Source organism: Xiphophorus maculatus, chromosome 18 (assembly GCF_002775205.1).
Source record: "Xiphophorus maculatus strain JP 163 A chromosome 18, X_maculatus-5.0-male, whole genome shotgun sequence".
Classification (NCBI taxonomy): domain Eukaryota; kingdom Metazoa; phylum Chordata; class Actinopteri; order Cyprinodontiformes; family Poeciliidae; genus Xiphophorus; species Xiphophorus maculatus.
The window spans coordinates 5,248,997-5,267,213 of NC_036460.1; the positions used below are offsets into that span (position 1 = coordinate 5,248,997).

Genomic DNA, 18,217 nt, shown 5'->3' on the forward strand with positions numbered 1-18,217 from the left:
AGCATAAATTAAAGTTGAGTTGCTGTACTGACAGAACTGGGTCGCAGCTTTCACTGCGCCGCGTTCGTCTGAGATCTACAGAGCAGAGTTATGAGAGAACCAGCTTCCAGAGAAATGCTAATTGGTGGTTAGCAGAACCAGAAGCTGTTGCTGTTCTTAGAAAATGAGATTTGGTTTATAAACACTTAACAGAAGCAGATACTCTGCAAAAAATCACAAATCTTACCAAGTATTTTTGGTCTAGTTTTTAGTGTAAACATCTGAGTACACTTAAAAAATGACAAAACTAACTTAAAAGAAATGTTTCAACAAGATATAGGAGCTTGTTTTAAGTCAATCATATTTTTAAAAAGTACTTATTCCATTGGCAGATTATTTAAATCATAACATGACATTTTTCTCCAGTTATAAGTGAAATAATCTGATGGTGAAACCAGAACTTTTTCATTAATATTAAGAAATTATTTACTTAAAACAAGATCCCATATCTTGTTGAAAAGTTACTTGTAACCAGTGGCTGGTCGAGTTCACAACAATCAAGTAAGAGTAACCGTATTAAAACATTTTACTCAAGTAAAAGTAAAAAGTGCTCAACCAAGAAATTACTTGAGTAAGAGTAAAAAAAGTTACGTTTACTCAAACACTGAATGATCAGAGTCAATCATGAGGCAGACAGAAATATGAAGCTGTGTGAAAATTCTGGTACTTTAAAGACCAAAATGAACAAACAAACTAATTAATAATCAATATTTTTCAGCAAAATAACTTATGAAACCAACACTGTTGGTCTGGTCCCACATGTTTGGTTAAAACATGTTTGTTCTTTATTCAGTGAAGTTACAAGCAGTGGGCACCCAGAAATTTTACTCAAGTATGAGTAAAGCATACAGTTCAGTAAAAACTGTACTTTCTTTCTTTTTACCACTCAAATAAATGTAGCTAGTTACAACTCAACTCTGCTTGTCTTATTTTAAGTGTACTAACATGTTTGCACTAGAAACTAGACCAAACATACTTGATGAGATTTTATGTTTTTGCAGTGTAACTGTTGTTTTGTGATTTTTCTTGCTCTGCAGACGACCTGCTCCAGGAGCAGAAGGCCGACATGGACCAGTTCCTGTCCTCCATCTCTGAATCGCAGCCTGACGTCACCGTGTCGTCGGAGGAGAGCGTGGAGGTTCCGGTCCCCGAGGGCAAACCGTACCGACCCATCCAGGTCACGTCTCTGGGCGCGCGCTCGGAGCCAGAAGGTACAACACAACACGACGCACACTGTGTTTCCAAGCAAAACCTTTAAAGGTGACCTATTGCTTTAAATTCAAATTAGCTGCTGGCCATGCCCCCTAACGCAATATTTACACTCGCACGTGAAAATGGCTGCAAACGGATGCACAAATATACAACTGTACATCTTTGAAAAGCATTAGTAGAGCCTCCCGCACAACCAAAGAAAATCCAGCAAGTGGTGGATTCTTGCTGGAATCCACCACTTGCTGTAAAAAGATATATGTACAAAGCATATATCTTTTTACAATGTTGAGTGTTGTCTCTCCTGTTGGGGTGGCAGAGCCAGGGACCAAAAAAAGCTCAACAGCCTGATAAAGAAGGCTGGAACTGGTCAGGGGGGGCCAACTGCAGAAACACTGGGAATGATGGCGGGAAGAAGAATTTTACATAACATCAAGAAAATAATCAATAATCCTGAGCATCTGCTTCATGAGACTTTCATATAAAATCAGCATCTCTGGTCAGAGGCCTCTTCAAATTCCCTGTCATACAGACTGCTACAGGAGATATTTTCTGTCAACAGCTATTACCATCTACAATAACTCTGAAGAATTTTTAATTAATATGAGAGTAACACTTTCTAGTCATTGTTTTCTGTCCTGAGTTTTACGACAGTTGGAAGCCTAACCATAAAACGCTTCCAACTGTCGTAAAACTCAGGATAGAAAACAATGACTAGAAATTGTGTTACGGAAGTTAAACCAATGCTTAGTTTCCATCTGGGACCACTAAGCTATTTTTGAATTTGAAAATCAGTTGACCAAAGGTTCTGGAGCTCAGCTTGGTTGCTAGGTGACGGGCGGAGTTCTGCTGAGGTTGCTAGGTAACGGCCTGGGCTTTGCTGGGTTTACTAGGTGACGGGCAGTTCCTGCTGATTTGTAATGTTTTGAAGGTTTTTGAAACGTCTCATTTTCCAGAAACCAAAAAACATTAAATTGTTGCCAAAAACCCGCTGGGTGTTTCGTTTTTTGTTTGCTTGTTTGTCTGTTTTTAAGTGATTTGGCTGTTTTCAGAAGCAGCAGAAACCCAAATGGAAGTATGAAAATGTGAATTTTGCTTAATAGACCCCATTTATCAGAGCTCCAGTGTTCAGATTAAACTGAGCTGCAGCCAATCGCTTCGGGGGAAATGAACGTCAAATTGGTGCCAAACAATCCTTAAGGAGAAGTAGAAATGATGGATGGAATATTCCCAGCAAAACGGGAGGCAAATTACAGTGAAACCCCAGAGGAGTGTTTTGAGACCAGCGGCCCGGAGGGCTCAGTAAGGCGCGCCAACTCCGATTCTGGTTCTGATTCTCCCTTTTCTGCTCAGTCAGTTAACAGAGCTTGATAATCCTGCCGTTTCTCGTCTCACCTCAGTTTCTCTCTTCTCTCCGTCCCGCTTTCTGATCTTCTGTTTTTCTGTTGCTCATTTCTAACGTCAAGGCGACCTATCAGACTCCCCACGTGCCTTCAAGAAAGGTGGGTGCCTCTGTTGCGTCTTGTTCTCCTCTCACCCGACTAAAACCATCCGCATTGTTTTCCTTTGCTTTTCCTCTCCTGTTCACCCTTTCTTACTGACCACCCTGGTTTCGTTGCTTATTTCTTTGTTTTTGTTCTGTTTTTCTTCATCATATTTGGATTATCACCTCATGCTTTGTAGAAAAGCTGGTAACTTTTACTCGGCAGTCTGTTGGCTCTCACCAGAATTATGGGTATTTTTCTCACCAGCCGTCTAGTTTCCGATAGGAGCTGTGAAATGTAGCATATATGCTGCAAAAACGCAAAATTTTACCAAGTATTTTGTTTAGTTTTTAGTGCAAACTGAGAACACTTGAAATAAGGCAAAACCAACTTACAAGTAACTTTTTAGCAAGATGTAGTAGCTTGTTTTAAGTCAGTAATTCTTTAATATAATAATAGAAAAGTCTTAGTCCAACTGGCAGATTATTTCACTTATAACGAGACATTTTCCCATTTTACAAGAGAAATAATCTGAAAGTGGAACCAGTCAATAACTACAAATTATTGACTTAAAACAAGCTGCTATATCTTGCTGAAAAGGTACTTGTACGTTTTATTTTACTCTAAGTGTACTTAGTACTAGTATATTTGCACTAAAAACTAGACTTGGTAAGATTATAGTTTATACAATATGAAACTACAAAAAACAAAATCTTAAGTATTTTTTAAATCTAGTTTTTATTGTAAATATCTTGGTACACTTAAAGTAAAACAAAACTTACTAGTAACCTTTCAGCAAGAAATATGAGTTTGTTTTAAGTCAAAAATCCCTTAATATTTATAAAAATAGTTCTAGTTCCATTGGCAGATTATTTAACTTATAACATGGGAAAATGTCTTGTTATAAGTAAAATAATCTACCAGTGAAACTAGGACTTTTTCAAATCAATATTAATGAATTATTGATGAAAAACAAGCTCCTATATCTTACTGAAAAGTTACTTGTAAATTGATTTTTTCTTATTTTAACTGTACTTAGATATTTGCACTAGAAACTAGACTAAAAATACTTGATTAGATTTTGTGTTTTTGCAGTGTACCTCTCTGAACTCTGTGTTCACACAAAAATAAACTAAAAAAATTTTGTTTAAATCCAGAGATTACAGCGTGTGGAGAAGTTTTCAATTGCCCCTACCGTCTTTATGCTGTAATCCTGAAACCTTAATAGATTATAAGAACGTCCGGCTGCCTGGAAGGAAAACATATTCTTATCATGGCTTGAATCTGTGATCAGTGCAACCTTCATGTCTCTAATGTCTCAAACTAAGAAGAAAACGTTCTCCACTTAGGTTGATAGTGGGCTCTTTTACCATTTCTCCTACTGATTACCTTTTATTTGTGATGTGAAAGTGGCCATTTTGGATTTTCGGCACAGTTTGCATCCTTGACAGGAAATATGACAACTGTTTGCTGTTTTATTTTAAAGTGTTCATCCACCCCAAACATTTTCTCCGATGGGAACAAAAAAGGTGGTAAAAAATACAAAACACACAAACACAAAAAACAAATGCAACCAAAAACGCTGCAAATATACTGTATGTACATCAACATCGGTATCAGCCGATATTAATTTTTTAAACGTATCGATCCGATAAATAAAATTAGGTAGATTTGAACAACTGGTATTTATTTTCATCTTGTTGCTTTCTGTTTCTATTAAATTTTTTAAGTTTCAGAACGGTAGAGAAATATTTATGATGCAATGTACATAATTTCGGTATCGGTTATTTGCCATAACATTAATATCAGATATCGATATCAACCCAAATTTTTGTATTTGTATAGGTTTTTTCATCTCTAGCAAAAACGTACAATCGACAAAATAAATGCTAAACAGAAGACCTCCAGACCACTAGGGGGAGTTTATAGTAGGCAGAGTTACCTCTGTAAATATGCTACTGTTCCATAATGTTGTGAAAGACTGTGTGTTTGAAAGGCATGAACTATAACGCATCTTTTCTTTCTTCCGTCCCGATAATCATGACATCCCATCTTTACTGAGGTTCTCATTCTGTACGAGTTATTGATTGACTCCCCCTTGTGGCCTGAAGGACTTACGTTTTGTTGCGCGAGTTTTCATTGTTTCATACTTGTGACATTTTCCCTTTTGGTTCTATTTCCAGTGGTTGCAAAATTTTCCATTTGAGCATTTGTTGCATTTATTTTCTTTCATGTTTTGGGATTTGCATCATTGTGCGTTGGCACCTTTTGACCCCTGTATTTTTCACATTTTCCTGTGCTACAAGCACAAAAATCTATATATTTGATCAGCCAGCGCTCAGTAGAACATATTTATGGAGAAGAAGGAAAAAAAAGATAATTTTAAACTTTTTATACAGATTAAAATCTTAAAGATGTGGCATTTATTTATATTTTGTGCCACTAACTCAGTCTGGTTGGATGGTGAGCAGCAGTGGACATACATTTTTATGTCTCACCACAGTTCTCAATTGTATTTACTCTAAACTTTGACTGGGCCATTGTGACACATGAATATATCCGTTGTAGCTCTGCCTGGTTGTTTATGGTTGTTGGTTGATTGTATTTAGCTTCATCCATGAGGACGAGTCTCACCATGTGGTTGGTGTGCTGGGGGAACCTGTAGTGTTCATGTTGTTATTCTGATTTTAAATCTCGCATTGCTGGACTTTTGCCAATTAAATGACTTTTGATGCAAATTTAAACTTTTTATTCTTTTTAAAACAGAACAATTAGAGAGGTGTGATTACTCCCAGATACAGTTTTTCTATTAAACATTTGTCCACATTTCTTTGGAGAGTGAAAAGTGCCAAATTACAATAAATAAACAACTTCAATTAGAAGCTCAATTTCTAATTTAGTCTGATGGGTGAAGTTGATAGTTTAAACTAATTAATGATGTGATTTAGTATAGGAACATGAAATAATTTACAAAAACATGAATAATTTTATCTATGACTTTAGGTCAGGCAAGACGTTAAATTTAAGCATATTTCTAATAAAAGGAAATAAATTAATAAAATTAATACTTTAATTGAGGGACATAGAATTAATTCTATGCTAAATAAATTCATTCTATATTTGAAGGTTTATTAAATGATTGACATATTGAAATTCAGACTTAAACGGTTAATTGGACTAATCATGATTAATCAATAACTAAAATAATTGTCAACCAATGTAGTAGTCGATTAATTAACTGGAGCATAGAGACTCAAAAAGAGGCCATTTGCTGAAAGAACAGACACAGAGCAGTAAGTTAGTCAAAACTGTTCAAAAACATTAACATTTTGCATTTAAGATTTAAAAAAAAAACTTTGTATGCAAATATATTCTACCTAGAACGTCTCCAGTGGTAGAATTTTAGCTTCAAATACTTTTACAATTTGATATAGTTTAAAAATATAACAAATTATTATTCAGCTAATCCTAAAAATAATCAACAGATTAGCCCTGAACTGTATTCATGTTAAATCGAACAGAAAGAGCTTTCCACATCTGGATGTTATAAAGTGATTTTTTTAGCTGCAGATTCATCCTTGAGCATCTGCAGCTCAAAAGGAGTGATTGTTGTTGCATTTTAACCAATATAATGTTTATTTTCTCATTTAAGAATGTAATTTAATTGTTTAGTTGCATTGTTTAATCTATTTCTAGTATTGTATAAAAAAGGCTTAAGTGGTTAAATGAAAAGTCTGCAGAATGAACAAAACGTTTCATCCAATTAATCGATTAACTGATTAATTGATTAAGTGTCTGAGTAGTCGATTACTAAAATAATCTTTGGTTGCAGCCCTAATATTGATGAGTATTTTATTCATTGTAATTTGGCTCTCTTCACTCTTTGAACAGAAAAAGATTGAATGCTGGTAATAATAAATTAATTAAAATACTTGTCACATTTTTCCACACATGGTGTTAATTGTTTAAAAAGCTGCGCTGCTCTGTATGCAGAGCGCCGCTGCAGCTGCCTGCCATACACACCCTGCAGGGACAGAATCTCCTCAGCTTGTTGTCACATCATTGTCTCATTTATTTCACATGAAGGTGTATTTACAGAAAAATGCATCTGTTGGTGAACAACAATGATTGTTAATGAAAAATCGCATGCGTCTGGTTTGAGAGGGCCTTTGTGGGAGAGCGCCGTCGTGTTCACAGTCGTCTCTCTGTGCTGAATGGGAGAAAGGGTTTTGTTGTCACCAGCGCACCGAGGAGACTGATGCGACGGCTGTGACGAAACAGTCTGCTTTCCACCAACATCACCACCCCTGTTTGTCTGTTTTGTTTTGCTTGTTTTCTACGTGTCGCTGACCGATCCGGCTTTACCGCCACCAGGCTCCGCCATGGCTGGTCTGGACGGTCTGATCGGCGCCGAGGAAAGAGTCATCAACAGCAAGCCGAAGATGGGCGAAGACCTGGTGAGTGCCTGATGCTTCTGTGCAGCCAACGGCTATTTTAATTATCAATTAATCAGTTGATTAATCTGACGATTAATTGATAATTGGGTTTTTTGAAATGACACATTCTGCTTATTTTTTATTTAGGCATTTTTATACAATATTAGAAAAAACATGCAAATGTACAAATAATTCAATTCCTTTTTAAATAGGAAAATAAACATGTTCCTACTTCAGTTAATGATTAATCGTGTACTAAATTAGATGACTATTAAGCATTTTCATTTAAATGTGTCATTAATATACTAAAACTTGAAGGATTTTTCTTATCTTAATTTCAAAATGTATATATTTTTGTACAGTTTTGGCTCAATCACTTCCTTGATTATGATTTCAGCAAATTACCTTTTGAGTCTGCATACTTCAGTTAATGATTAATCATTTACTAAACTAGTTAATTATTGTTTCAATAATTGATTAATCACAATTAATTATTTCAGTCCTAATTTAACATGTCATTAATTTATTACAAAATGTATATATGTTTTGGTTTAATTACAGCTCTGAGTGTGTTGTTCTTTCAGCACATGTGTACACCACTTAATGATTAATTGATTATTTTAATAGTCAATTCACCCTATTAATTGTTTAAGCTCTACCTCTGTGACCTGAGAGCAGTTTTGTTGAGGATAAACACAGGGCTGACTGTAGACAGGTTAATTTCATTCAGCGGAGGCTGATTGAGATGAATGAGGCGACCCGGCGCTTTCTCTTAATTTCAGTTTTCACTGTGACGGATGATTCCAGTAACTATGTTGTCATAGTTACATCCGTCTCGCTCTGGGCTATTCGCGCATCTGTGTGTGGCTTCCTCCAGCCGGCCTTCATGCAAATCGGCTCCACGCTCTGTTCGCCAGTCACTGCATGGCACATTTCCTCACCCAACTCGCCAGGCCTCCGCGAGGATTTTCAAACCATGTTTGGCCTCTGAGTGTGTCTTGTGTTCTGCATGTCAAACCAACACCCACAGATACCAAGCTGCATGTTTGTGTGCATGGGTTTTCTGTCTTTTGTGGAGTAAGGCTGTTTTTCTGAGATAGAGCAACCTGGCAGTGAAATTATCCAATGGGTGTGAAACCTAAAAACATTTTCTTGAGTCAGATACAGAATCTGGATTGGTCTCTCTAGAAAATGCAGATTTTCACTTGTTTCTATCTCCTAAAAGCATCGTCTTTACCCTGTGATTGGGCAGTGAGTAGAAAGATGCTGATGGCCTGTTCACACAAGAAGAGTGACTGAAATAATTTACAGTGTATATAAGGAATGTTAACACCCTATTAAAATGCTACATAAAAATATTTCCAATTTTTTTTCACGTTTAATTTGTCCTTAGACCTGGAGATGGATGGATGGATGGATGGATGGATGGATGGATGGATGGATGGATGGATGGATGGATGGATGGATGGATGGATGGATGGATGGATGGTTGGTTAAGATGAATGGATGGAAGGACGGATTGATGGATAAGATGGATGGATGGATGGATGGATGGATGGATGGATGGATGGATGGATGGATGGATGGATGGATGGTTGGTTGGTTGGTTGGTTAAGATGGATGGATGGGTGGATGGATGGATGAATGGATGGATGGATGGATGGATGAATGGATTGATGGTTGGTTGATTAAGATGGATGGATGGATGGATGGATGGATGGATGGATGGATGGATGGATGGATGGATGGATTGATGGTTGGTTGGTTAAGATGGATGGATGGAAGGACGGATGGTTGGTTGGTTGGTTAGGATTGATGGATGGATGGATGGATGGATGGATGGATGGATGGATGGATGGATGGATGGATGGATTGATGGTTGGTTGGTTAAGATGGATGGATGGAAGGACGGATGGTTGGTTGGTTGGTTGGTTGGTTAGGATTGATGGATGGATGGATGGATGGATGGATGGATGGATGGATGGATGGATGGATGGATGGATGGATGAATGGATTGATGGTTGGTTGGTTGGTTAAGATGGATGGATGGATGGATGAATGGATTGATGGTTGGTTGGTTAGGATGGATGGATGGATGATAGATGGATGAATGGATTGATGGTTGGTTGGTTAAGATGGATGGATGGAAGGACGGATGGTTGGTTGGTTGGTTGGTTGGTTGGTTGGTTGGTTAGGATGGATGGATGGATGGATGGATGGATGGATGGATTGATGGATGGATTGATGGATGGATTGATGGTTGGTTGGTTAAGATGGATGGATGGAAGGACGGATGGTTGGTTGGTTGGTTGGTTGGTTGGTTGGTTGGTTGGTTGGTTGGTTAGGATGGATGGATGGATGGATGGATGGATGGATGGATGGATGAATGAATGAATGGATTGATGGTTGGTTGGTTGGTTAAGATGGATGGATGGATGAATGGATGGATGGATGGATGGATGGATAGGATGGATGGATGGATGGACGGATGGTTGGTTGGTTGGTTAGGATGGTTGGTTGGTTAAGATGGATGGATGGATAACGATCTGACTGAAGGTGGAAAACCTTGAATAAATTGGCTTCCTGTTGGATGACGGGTGTGTAAACCTTTACATCCACTGCATGTTATTAAAGCTGCTGCACTTTCTCTCTCTCTCTCTCTCTCGCTCTATCTTTCTGTCTCTTTCTTTCCTTTCAGTTTGAACCAGAAAACTTCAAGCTTATCATCACTTTAACACTTTGCTGCACATCCACACTCTCTTGCTTTCCTGCCTCTCCATTCCTATCTAACAAGAAAAACTAATTATTCCTCTGTCTTTCTCCCTCTCACACACACAGACACGTTTTTGTATCTTGTGGGGACTTTACGTTGATTTCCATTCATTTTCTACAGCCCACTCCCACTCCTACCCCTAACCATCACATACTTAACCCTAACCAAAACTCAATTCACACCGTAATATTAATCCTAACCCCTAACTCAAAAACAACATTCCCCTCCTGGGGACCAGGATTTGTCCCCACAAGAATCAGCGGTCCCCACAATGTAGACAGAAATAGGTCCTCACAAGCATATAAAAACCTGGTTACACACTCACACACACATGCCGACACCCCCCCACACACACACTGCTGTGAGTGTAACCTGGGCTCCCCTGTCTGTGTTGACAGGTGATTGATGAGTCTCTGGATGTTAACGAAGTGGTTTACAGTGCTGAGAGAGTCAGCGTTATGCATGGTGATGAGCTGGTGAGTACAGCGGCGCCCTCCTCTGGGCTCTCTGGGGAACTACAGGCAGCGGGGAGAATGTGACAGTAGGAGAGTGTAGGAGTGTGCAACCAAACTTTTCTTACCCCTTTCTCTTCATGAGTAAAAGTTTTCTGTTCAAGCTATTAAAAAAAAATTGTCATTCCTGCATGGGAGCATGTTTGTTATGTGAATGTACCTGAATGTACACATTGGAAAAAAGATCAGCAGAAACTGACGTGGCTCAGTTTTTGTGTGGGAATGAGCGGTGAAGAAATTCCCCAGCAGCTGTCCACATATGATCAGATTGTGTCATATGTGCCAAATTACAATGTGAATGTAGAAAAACGGATTGTGATGAAACGTCAGCTCAGATACGATCAGCTGCAGCATTAAGATGTTTTTTTTCTTTTTCTTCTTGAGTTTCTTCATGTTTCCTATGTAAATACTCAATTAATTTAGGATTAGAAGATGAAGATTTAGAGGTGAATTTCTCATTTTCATCATTTTAGAGCATAAAATCCACTCAGCAAATAGCAAAAAAATAAATGAGAAACCAATGCTAACTATTACATAATGATAAACTACAGATTACTATTACATAATGAACAATATCAAGGGTTATTTAACTTAGTACTGATTATCTAACTATAAATATCGTCTTGCATTCTGACTGCAACTAATAAATTAGTACCTATAATGAACATTTAGTTGATGTGAGTGAGAAAAAAAATCGGTAGCTAATTGCTAATGCTAGCATTGGTAATTCTAACATTGGCTAATGCTAACTTTTATTTATGAGTTGATTATTTTGTTAAACTGCTGATAATGAGACAGTTGTTAATCAACATTTAGTCCTTTCTTCATAGCTCTGCAGTTTAATGTTGCATTTGTCTCTTTGTAACTGAATCAGCAAAACTTAAACCACTCGTCGTTGCACAAACCCCCCGTTCTCTCTCTACTCTCTCACTCTCTACTTCCTCTTCTGAGAGGGGAGATGTGCTACCAGCTCTCCGTCTAACAGGTGAATTGAGTTTCCTAAATCTGCTGGGATTTATCCTGTCCAGAACTGAAGTAAACTGTTTACTGAAGTAAACTGAAGTAAACTGTTTAAAGCTGGTCACGAGAAAAGATTCACCTGGTTCCTGACGACCTCCATCCAGGTGTCCCAACCTTCTTCCCCTGTGAATTAGCCAGACTGAACAGCCAACTAGTTTCACAGAGCACACCTGTTAACGGTCGCTGTTTCTCTTTATTACAACTTGCACTTGTCACTGAGCCAGGTTCGTTTTAGTGACTCGGCGAGTCCCAAGGATGATGTTGTACATATGGGCTACCAGCAACCTATAAAACATTTCCCACTTTTTCCTCTCCAGAATCAAACATCAGAGCTATTTTACAACCATCAAAGAACTTTAAGGCGACTCATTAACTGAATGTCCACAACATCTTTTAGATTTTCTTTATGCTAAATATTTTATTAGTAAGGCAATTTTGCAAGGGTCAGTACAGCTTAATTCGGTAGCAGAAATAATCAAATAAGTAAAATCAATCATCTAGTCTATCTTTCCCTACTGCTGACACTGAAAACTAAAAAGGGAACCTTTGAGAGAGACGGACGGAGTTTGGCGTTTCGAACCCCAGACCTGATGATGAAGAAGGTTTTGCAGCAGGAGGAGGATATTGATTGACAAAGGCAGGATCTCTGTAGGTCTGATGAGCTTTTGTCTCTGCATGGAAGATGAGGTCACACAGGACTTGGGTGCTGGCAGGAAGAGTACTGACTTAGAGCGGCAGGTCTCTGGTCTGAAGCTCCCTTCATCTTGTCTCACGATCTTTCTGGTCCGTTGAGATGTAGGCGAGCTGACCTCATGGAAGGAAGGCACCAGTTCTTCTTCTTTGCCTTTGTTCTTTGTCTTTGCCTTTATCTTCATCTATGTCTTTGGGGTCTGAACCCAGCTGATGAGAGAAATACGATTTGAAGCCACATGTTGTGGGCCTGACGGATTGGTCCCCATGTGCAGGACAGTCTTCGGCTCTGTGGCCCCGGCTCTTCTTCAGCTGCAGAGTTCTTTGTCCAACTCGAACTTGGCTCGAAGCTGCCCGGAGGATCCAACCAAAAGTTCCTCTGTAGCATTAACTGCTGTTAGCAGTTAGCTGTCTATTTAGCTGTTAGCTGTTTATTTAGTCGCTGCTAACTTTCAATTGATTGTCAATAAAACAGTTCAGATTTGTTTATAGTATTTAGGAAAGTATGATCAGGAGTTAATTTTGAATTAATATTTACCTAACTATAAACTATTTATTAGCGTTTGAACAGAGATTGATTACATAGTAATAATAGTAATATAAAGCAATACACAAACAATATTCAAACTAGTCATTTACCTTTTCAGAAATTGTGATCAGGAGTTGACAGTGAATGTAAAATTAGTTGGTTTCGTCATAAAGGAATAATTAATTCATGTATCAGAGTAATATTCTTAAATTAATACTTTGTAATGTTAACTTACAAATAATGATTTGCAACTTGCTAGTATCTAGTTAGCAAAACATGTTCATCATTAACCACTGGGTAATGGTTAAATAAAGTCTACTTCATTAATAGCTTCTCATCGGCCAAAACGTAAAAGATTTTATGGAGTTCAGTATGACTGACTTATTTGAAGCTCTATGGGCAACTAGTAGTTAGTTACCAAATTTTGATCCATTGTTATGTTGGTCTTTTAGTAATTCAATATTGCAATATAAACAGCTATTAGCTATCTTTTCACCAGACTTTGATCTGGAGTTCATTAGGTATTGGTTTACAGACAGTTTCCTATTGAATTAGCACAGGTATTTATGAATGAATGTAAGCAGACGCTAAGCATTAAGAAATACAGTACTTAACTAATCCTTGTTTAGTTCCTCCTGGGATTCTGTGTTACTAAAGTGAATTTTATTGCTTTTTAAAATGAATATTGCACAGCATTATTGCACCTTAATAGCATTCCTCGAGGCATTTCCTCGCTCAAGATGAGCCGCGCTGCCTGGCAGCATTTGGATTTTTATGGTTGTTGAGTAGCATTAAATCAGGCAGCTTTTTTTCAAAGTAACATCAACTTAATTTTAGCTTGGAAATAACGTTGATTTGGTACCTATTGTTGGTTTTAATGTGAGAAGTTTGTGTAAATTGAATTGGCAATCTGCAAACAGCATTTGCATGTTGCTCAGACTTTGCACCCAAGAGGATATTGTCCCTGATGCACAGCAAAGCGAAACTCCTCCAGTCGATTGATTTCCACACTTCAAAGCCGCTTCAAGGAACTTTGATCTGTAAAGTCATATTTCGCACCATCTCCTTTGAATATTTTGATTTGAATATTTTTCAGATTAAAGCTGAGTTTATATGCAGAGCCTAAAAAACCAAACTTTATCCATCAAACTGAGTTACTTTTAAAATTTTAATAGGAAATTCAGGATCTCGTGTCTTCCCTTTATTACTATTGATCATCATGATTTACTCAACACCTCACCTGCTGAGATTTAAGAATAGAGCCTGCAGCAGAAATTGCCGTATTGATCTTGTTGCATTGATTTGGGAAGGCAGTAACTACAAAACCTTTCCTGTAAAGTAAAAAAATTAATTACTGGTAATAACTGCAGGCAAATCTGTGTTCACTCGAATGTGAACCTGAAGATCTTCTAAATCAGTGTGGGCAAGATGAGGAGTTGCAGACAGGAAAAGTTAGATAAAAAATTAGTCTTATTTATAATTTGTTATTTTAAACTGAAATCTGTAATTTCCTCCTCCTGTTTTGTCCTGCCCGTCAGCCCTACCGCCCCCTGGGAGAAGACTTCAGCATCAGGTACACCAACACCGCGCTGATTGGCCTGCTGGTGATCGCCGTAGCCATAGCAACTGTGATTGTGATCAGCTTGGTTCTATTGAGGAAAAGGCAGTACGGCACCATCAGCCACGGCATTGTAGAGGTAAGACACCACAACAACAAGGAATGCCAACAGGAGTCACCGAATCTAAGGCTGTTTCTAACGATTATTTTACTAATCGATTAGCCTGGCGATTAATCGGATTAGAGAATGTTGTATTCTTAGGATTTTTAATTTGTCCTGAAAATGCTCTGGGATCCCCCATGATGAGCTGGAGAGTGTTGCTGGAAGAAGGAAGAGCAGTAAATTGAGGGATATTTGATCTACCAATTAAAATTTTTATTCTTTTGCATTTTATAAGTTGCATTGGAAAATGTTGACTTGAGTAAGTTTAGAGATTCAGTGGATGAAACACATTGCCTGAAAGGAATGTAAGGGTTAATTTCCCAGATTAATTCTGACGATTAATCAATTAATCAGATAAAGTTCATTGGGAACATTCTGAGGATTTTTCATTTAACCTTATTGTATTGCAATATTTTAAATAGATTTGAAATACAAATAAATAAACAATTTGATTGGTTTTTTAAATAAGAATGCAATAACAACCTTACTTTAGTGAATATAAAGGATCCATCCACAGCTAAAAAAAACACTTAACATCAACGTGAAAAGATTGGCTTAGATAAGAAAAGGCGCTTAATTGGAGTTTATTTTTTGACAGAATTTGAACTGGATGAAGCCAAAACTTTACCAACTAAGGAGTTTTGTGCAAAACATATTTACAGACTAAGGTTCTAAAGAATGTAAATATTTTTTTAAAGTTTTGGCTTAATAGCAGCTACGAGTATGTTGTTCTTTCAGCAACTGGCCTTTTTGAGTCAAATAGTAAACAATTAATCGTGATTAATCGTGACTGATCTGATTAATCGTTTTAGCCCCACGTTAGCTCAGACAGAACGCTCTGCTCTCTCTGCGTTGTCTTTCTGATAATCATCTGCGTCTTGTTCACAGGTGGACCCCATGCTGACGCCAGAGGAGCGACACCTAAACAAGATGCAGAACCACGGCTACGAAAACCCCACCTACAAATACCTGGAGCAGATGCAGATCTAACTGAGAGGGGGCGCCGTGGAGCCCACAGCGGGAACATACTACTGACCAATAACACACGATGCTATTGTTAAAATCCTTTGCGTACATCCAAACTCCATTTACTGGTTTGTTCAAAACAATCCTTAAGTAATGCTACTACTTCTACTACTGTTGTACTATAGAGCTCTTTTTGATCACATGTTTGATGTTTCTGCCAGTTCGCAAAATAGAAAACGATTTATCTGTAATTACTGAGACGGATCAAGATGTATAACATTTCTTCTGACATTTTTATTATGTGAAAAGCAAATCAAACTAATGTTTTTTAGTCATCAAACTGGCACTACATTTAGTTTCTTCATCATGCAGACTCTGATGGGTTTCATTAAATAATTGGTGTTTTAATGTGTTATTTTTAATCTCAATAGATTGCTTGTATATGAAGGTTCTTCGTACCAATCAAAATGTTTAGTGATTAAAAAAAACAAATGGGGGGGAAATAAATCATGGTTTATTTCTTTGCTTTGTTATAATAACAAATATACATAAAATGTTTAAATATACATAAATATATATAAAATTAGATGTTTTTATTCTACCTTTTCCCAAAGGAAGAAATTATGGATTGGTTTGGGTTTTTATTTTTTATCCTTATTTTTATTCGGTGGATCGAATGTTTGCAGGCATTGGAAAAGGTGAGGACCTGTGCAGACCTCCAGCTCAAACATCATTATTGACTGAATCGCCACTTCTCTTCTTTTTTGCTTTAATTGGTCTTTTTTTTTCCAAGCCAGTAGTTCATTAAAGTCTTGAGCATCAGGACAAAATTTATATATATATACATTCTGATCTGACACAGCAAGGCAACCAGACAAACTAATGTCTAGCTAAGCGAAGACAAAAAAGATTCATAATAAAAATGAGTGAATGTGTTCATTTACCACCTCATACACACAAACTAGGGATTCAAATGATCATTTGTCGATTAATGGTTTATTAGATTACAATTGGTTCCAATACATTAATAATATCCGATTACATCTTCTTTTAGAAGCGTTGTAGTTTGGCCTTCATCCAGCAGAGAGCGCCAGTGGTCATTCATAAGCGGAGCCGCTGAGACAGAAACAAAGATGGCGGCGGGGCGATTCCTGAACGGGGACTGTAAACGGTCCGAACAGAGTCCGGTGCAAAATGCACTTTATGCGGTTCTGTTTAGAAATATAAACACTCAAGTTTTAGTTTAATAGCCTGCGATGGCGCAGTGTCAGCGAATTATGAAAAATGTTGCCCCTTGTGGAAAGACGGTCCATTCTCTTGATAAAAGAGAAAACTCAGGTTTTTAAGGAATTGTCGGCTAATCAAGTAACCGTTATGATCGATAAACTCGATCGATAAACCCGACTAGCAAAATCAACCTTTTGCTAGTTGGGAATACATAGCTGAATGTATTTCTCCATACTATGTATATCATGGGTTCCCTTGAAGCTTTGCTCTCTCTCTTCTTTTTCTTTTTTTTATTTTTATTTTTTTATATTTTGCACAGATTATCCAAAGTCAAACAATTAACTCCCAGATATCCGCAGATAGATTTGTGGATGTTGCAGCTGGATTGCTTGAGCTTAGCGCTTCTGGAGATCCGAACTGGGCTGAGAACCAAACCCGGATTAACTGCTCAAACATTTAATGATGTGATGAAGCTATCCGGAGGTCTGCGCAGGCGGAGAGCTGGTTGTGTGTGTTTTTACAGGTAGAGAATGACACGAAACAAGTGAATCCTAATCCTCTCTCTCTATCTTAGTATCGTCTTTGTATGCCTGTACAGTTGATGTTGCAACCATGGCTCTTTTTTTTCTTATGAGGATTTCTGTGGTGTGCATTGTTCTTATATGAAATCTGTTTTTAATTTTATTTTCCAGTTTCTTTCTCCTCTTTCTGTGACAGTATATCTGTATGTGACTGTCTCACTATGCACCCAAAAGCTTCGATCTCGTAACTGCCTGCTTGACTGTGGAAGAGGACCAGGGGACATTGATTATATTATGCATATTAGTGATTTAAAACTGATCAACACCAATGGAAACTGATTTAAGGTTACAAGGGGTTACACATCAATAAACTCACAACAAACAACTGAACGTGTCTTTTTTTTTATTAAACTGATGTTTAAATTTTTTTTTACAAAATCTCATATTTTTTAAAATACAGGAGAGAATATCGGTCTGAGGAAACATGAAGGTTTAGTCGAGAACCTAATTTTAAGTTTTTAAACTCCAACTTAGGTTTTGTTTGTTTATTTTTTGAACATGTACAAGAAATACTTGCAGTTTGAAGCATAATGCCAAACCTTTTGTTTAGAGAGTGGGTGGATGCATAAACTTCCCAATATTCCCACATTTATTCCCACATGTTAAAAAGTAATAATCTTACATTTGTTACAACTTAACTCACGTTTAGTTAATTCATCAGTACAGTATCTATTTAATTTCAATTATTAAAGTGTCAATTGCAAAAAAAATGAACAATAATTGACAAATAGTACATATTATAACCAGCAATAATCACAGGTTTATGTAAAGGTATATTTTTTTATTTGGTTTAATCTTTTTGAAGCAATGCTAACAACAGAAAACCTTTTAGTGAAAAAACTTGTTTTATGCCTTTTCAAATCATCCTCATGACATTTATTTATATAAGGAAATTAAAAGAAAAATATAAAAGCAAAATTTAGTAAAAAAAAAAAAAGATTAACTCAGGCTGGGAACATATTTTGCTATAGGTGAAAAAATTTGCCAGAAGAACAATTTGTCTTTTTCAGGATAAATTGACATTTGTCTC

At 37.3% G+C, this 18,217-nt stretch overlaps 1 protein-coding gene across 4 annotated transcripts in view; it reads left to right on the forward strand.

The window, feature by feature from the left end:
- aplp2 (amyloid beta precursor like protein 2) overlaps positions 1 to 17,513 on the forward strand; it is an 82,287-nt gene extending 64,774 nt beyond the window's left edge. For 2 of the 4 annotated variants that reach the window (XM_023350746.1, XM_023350749.1), the window contains 6 exons: positions 1,077 to 1,250; positions 2,715 to 2,750; positions 7,107 to 7,189; positions 10,340 to 10,417; positions 14,231 to 14,389; positions 15,302 to 17,513. In XM_023350746.1, coding sequence (XP_023206514.1) covers positions 1,077 to 1,250; positions 2,715 to 2,750; positions 7,107 to 7,189; positions 10,340 to 10,417; positions 14,231 to 14,389; positions 15,302 to 15,403 — 632 coding nt within the window. In that variant the 3' untranslated portion in view covers positions 15,404 to 17,513. The remainder of the gene's footprint in view (positions 1 to 1,076; positions 1,251 to 2,714; positions 2,751 to 7,106; positions 7,190 to 10,339; positions 10,418 to 14,230; positions 14,390 to 15,301) is intronic. The other 2 variants (XM_023350748.1, XM_023350747.1) reach the window with 2 other exon arrangements.
- The last annotated feature ends 704 nt before the right edge of the window (positions 17,514 to 18,217 follow it).